A 2,727-nucleotide genomic window follows, 5' to 3' on the forward strand; every position below is an offset into this window, starting at 1 on the left:
AACCCTCACCGCGCCCTTTACCCCAGACACACCCCCCCAACCCTCACTGCACCCTTTACCCCAGGCACTTGCCCCCCACCCTCACCGCACCCTTTACTCCAGGCACATGCCCCCCCAACCCTCACCGTGCCCTTTTCCCCTGACTGCCCCATACCCTCATTGTGCCCTTTAACCTGGACTCCCCTTACCTTCACTGCACCCTTTACCCCCTACACCCCTCACACACACTGTGCCCTTCTCCCGACTCTCTCACACCCGCAATGCACTCTTTAACCCTGACGCCCCTCACCTGTACCGTGCACCATATCCCTGACCCATACCACCCACACCACGCCCTTTACCCAATCCCTCACCACAATGCGCCCTTTACCGACTCCACAAGCACCAAGCCCTTTACCCCTGCTCTCCCATCCTCACTGCACCTTTTACTGTACTGATTACCCTCGATTCCCCTGCACATGCAGACACTCCAATCCGTGACCAACTCTGCCTTCACAATGCTCCCACCAGACCCCTCAGTCCTGCTCATCAATCCTCAGTTGGTGGGTGCGCGGTGGGTGAGGGGGTGTTGGGTGTGTGGCTCGCATACACCAAACAGGATGGCAGAGCGGGAATGTTTGCTGGGATTCCAAGTGGTTTTAAAAACAAAGCCCAGGGAGGGATAGGCAGGGAGAGTGGGAGGTGCAACAGTTGGTGGGAAGCTGGATACTTACTGGTTGAGGAAGGCAAAAAGATATCTCATCACGATAATGACTGTCCGTGAGAGGGTCACGATGATCTGCTGGAGGTGATGAGTCCTCTCAATAGCGCTCTCGATCTCTGTGTGGTGGACAGAAGTGTTTTAGGAACATCTCATCTGTGCATCCCCAACAGCATCTGTACCAGAATGGCAGAGGTAAAATGTACTCTGATTTCCAGCATGTAACCCTCACAGAGTGCAGGCATCACTGACTTTGTCCAGCAGCGTAGACTACACAATCTCCAGTTCAATTCCAATCGATGGAAATTAAACACCGAGAGAGGAGTATTGCAGGAAACTGAGTGCGTAGCGTATTTACATTGTTGCTGATCATCAAAGTGACTCATATCTTCACCTACCATCTCCTCATCTCAACATGAGCCACCATCAAATCCCAGGATATTTGTCCAGATTTGAAGAAGTCACATTGGATTAGAAATGTTAACTTCTTATTCATTCATGGGATGTGGGCACTGCTAGCTGGATCAGCATTTATTGCCTGTCCCCAGTTGCCCTTGAGAAGGTGATGGTGAGCTGCCTTCTTGAATCACTGCAGCCCACCTGCTGTAGTTACATCCACAATGCCATTGGGGAATTTTCAGGATTTTGATCCAGTGATAGAGAAGGAACGGTGATATATTTCCAAGTGAGGATGGTGAGTGGCTTGGAGGGGAGGCAGTGGTGTTCCCATGTATCTGCTGCCCTTGCCCTACTAATTAGAAGTGGCAGTGGCATTGGAAGGTGCTGTCTAAGGATCTTTGGTGAATTTCTGCAGTGCTTCTTGTCGATAGTACACACTGTTGCTACCGAGCGTGGTTGGCAGAGGCAGTGGATGCTTGTGGATGTGGTGCCAATTAAGTGGGCTGCTTTGCCCTGGATGGGGTCAGGCTTCTTGAGTGTTATTGGGGCTGCACCCATCCAGGCAAGTGGGGAGTATTCCATCACACTCCGGACTTGTGCCTTGTAGATGGTGGGACAGACTTTGGGCAGTTACTCACTGCAGTGTTCCTAGCCTCTGGTGTTCTACTGTAGTCTCTGTACTTGTATGGTGAGTCCAGAAGGGTTTCTGTTCAACAGTAATCCTCAGAATGTTAATAATGGGGGGATTTACTGATGGTAACACCATTGAATGTCTAAGTGAGTGGGTTCAATTCTTTCTGGTTAGAGATGGTCATTGCCTGGTATTTTTTGTGGCATGAATGTTACTTGGCACTTTTCAGGCTAAGCCAGGATATTGTCCAGATCCTGCTGCATTTGCATATGGAAGCGATGTTCCTGTCTCCATAGATGCTGGCAGACCTGCTGAATATTTCCAACATTTTCTGTTTTTATCTCAAGAAATTACCTCAGACTTCAGCCTTTTTCCTCTCAGAACAATTTTTTTTGGATAAGAATCATCACTCTGATGTTCTGCCCTCACTTTTATGAGGCACCTTGGTTGAGTTCTGAAACTGGGGGTTGGGATGATGGCCAAACGAAGGACCTTCTGGATGAGGAATGTACAACTCACAAAATAAAATATGCACTGCTAGGGCCGAGACTTGGCTCAGTTGGGGTACAGTCTCAAATCACAGGGAGTGGTTGTGGCAAGAGGAAAGAGATAGGGAGGGAGGGAAAGGAATAGACATAGATGCCGTTGGGTCAAAGGAAAGCAGGAGACTTGTAGGGAGCATTAACACCGTCATGGACTGTTGCGAGCAAACAGCTGTAAAAATTCTGTCTTTATGTCTGAAGACTGTGATTTGCGTGTACCTGAGCAACCCCTCAACAATGCAATCTGCTGAAAACCTGTTACTGTACAATGGCCTTATTGTGTTGGGGCTGTGCTTGACCAATCGGGCCAAAGCTCGAAGAGTTTACAAAATGAGGACACCGTACACACAGACACAGACACAGACACAGACACACACAGACAGACAGACACGTGCGCGCGCACAGACACACACAGACAGACAGACACGTGCGCGCGCACAGGCACACACAGACAG

At 49.6% G+C, this 2,727-nt stretch overlaps 1 protein-coding gene across 2 annotated transcripts in view; it reads right to left on the bottom strand.

Annotated features, from left to right (window-relative positions):
* The window catches only part of srgap3 (SLIT-ROBO Rho GTPase activating protein 3), a 210,277-nt gene that overhangs the window by 16,713 nt on the left and 190,837 nt on the right, over positions 1-2,727 (bottom strand). For both annotated transcript variants that reach the window (XM_048606510.1, XM_048606511.1), the window contains exon 16: positions 714-819. In XM_048606510.1, coding sequence (XP_048462467.1) covers positions 714-819 — 106 coding nt within the window. The remainder of the gene's footprint in view (positions 1-713; positions 820-2,727) is intronic.

The sequence above is a fragment of the Rhincodon typus genome, chromosome 16 (genome assembly GCF_021869965.1).
Source record: "Rhincodon typus isolate 14 chromosome 16, sRhiTyp1.1, whole genome shotgun sequence".
NCBI lineage: Eukaryota > Metazoa > Chordata > Chondrichthyes > Orectolobiformes > Rhincodontidae > Rhincodon > Rhincodon typus.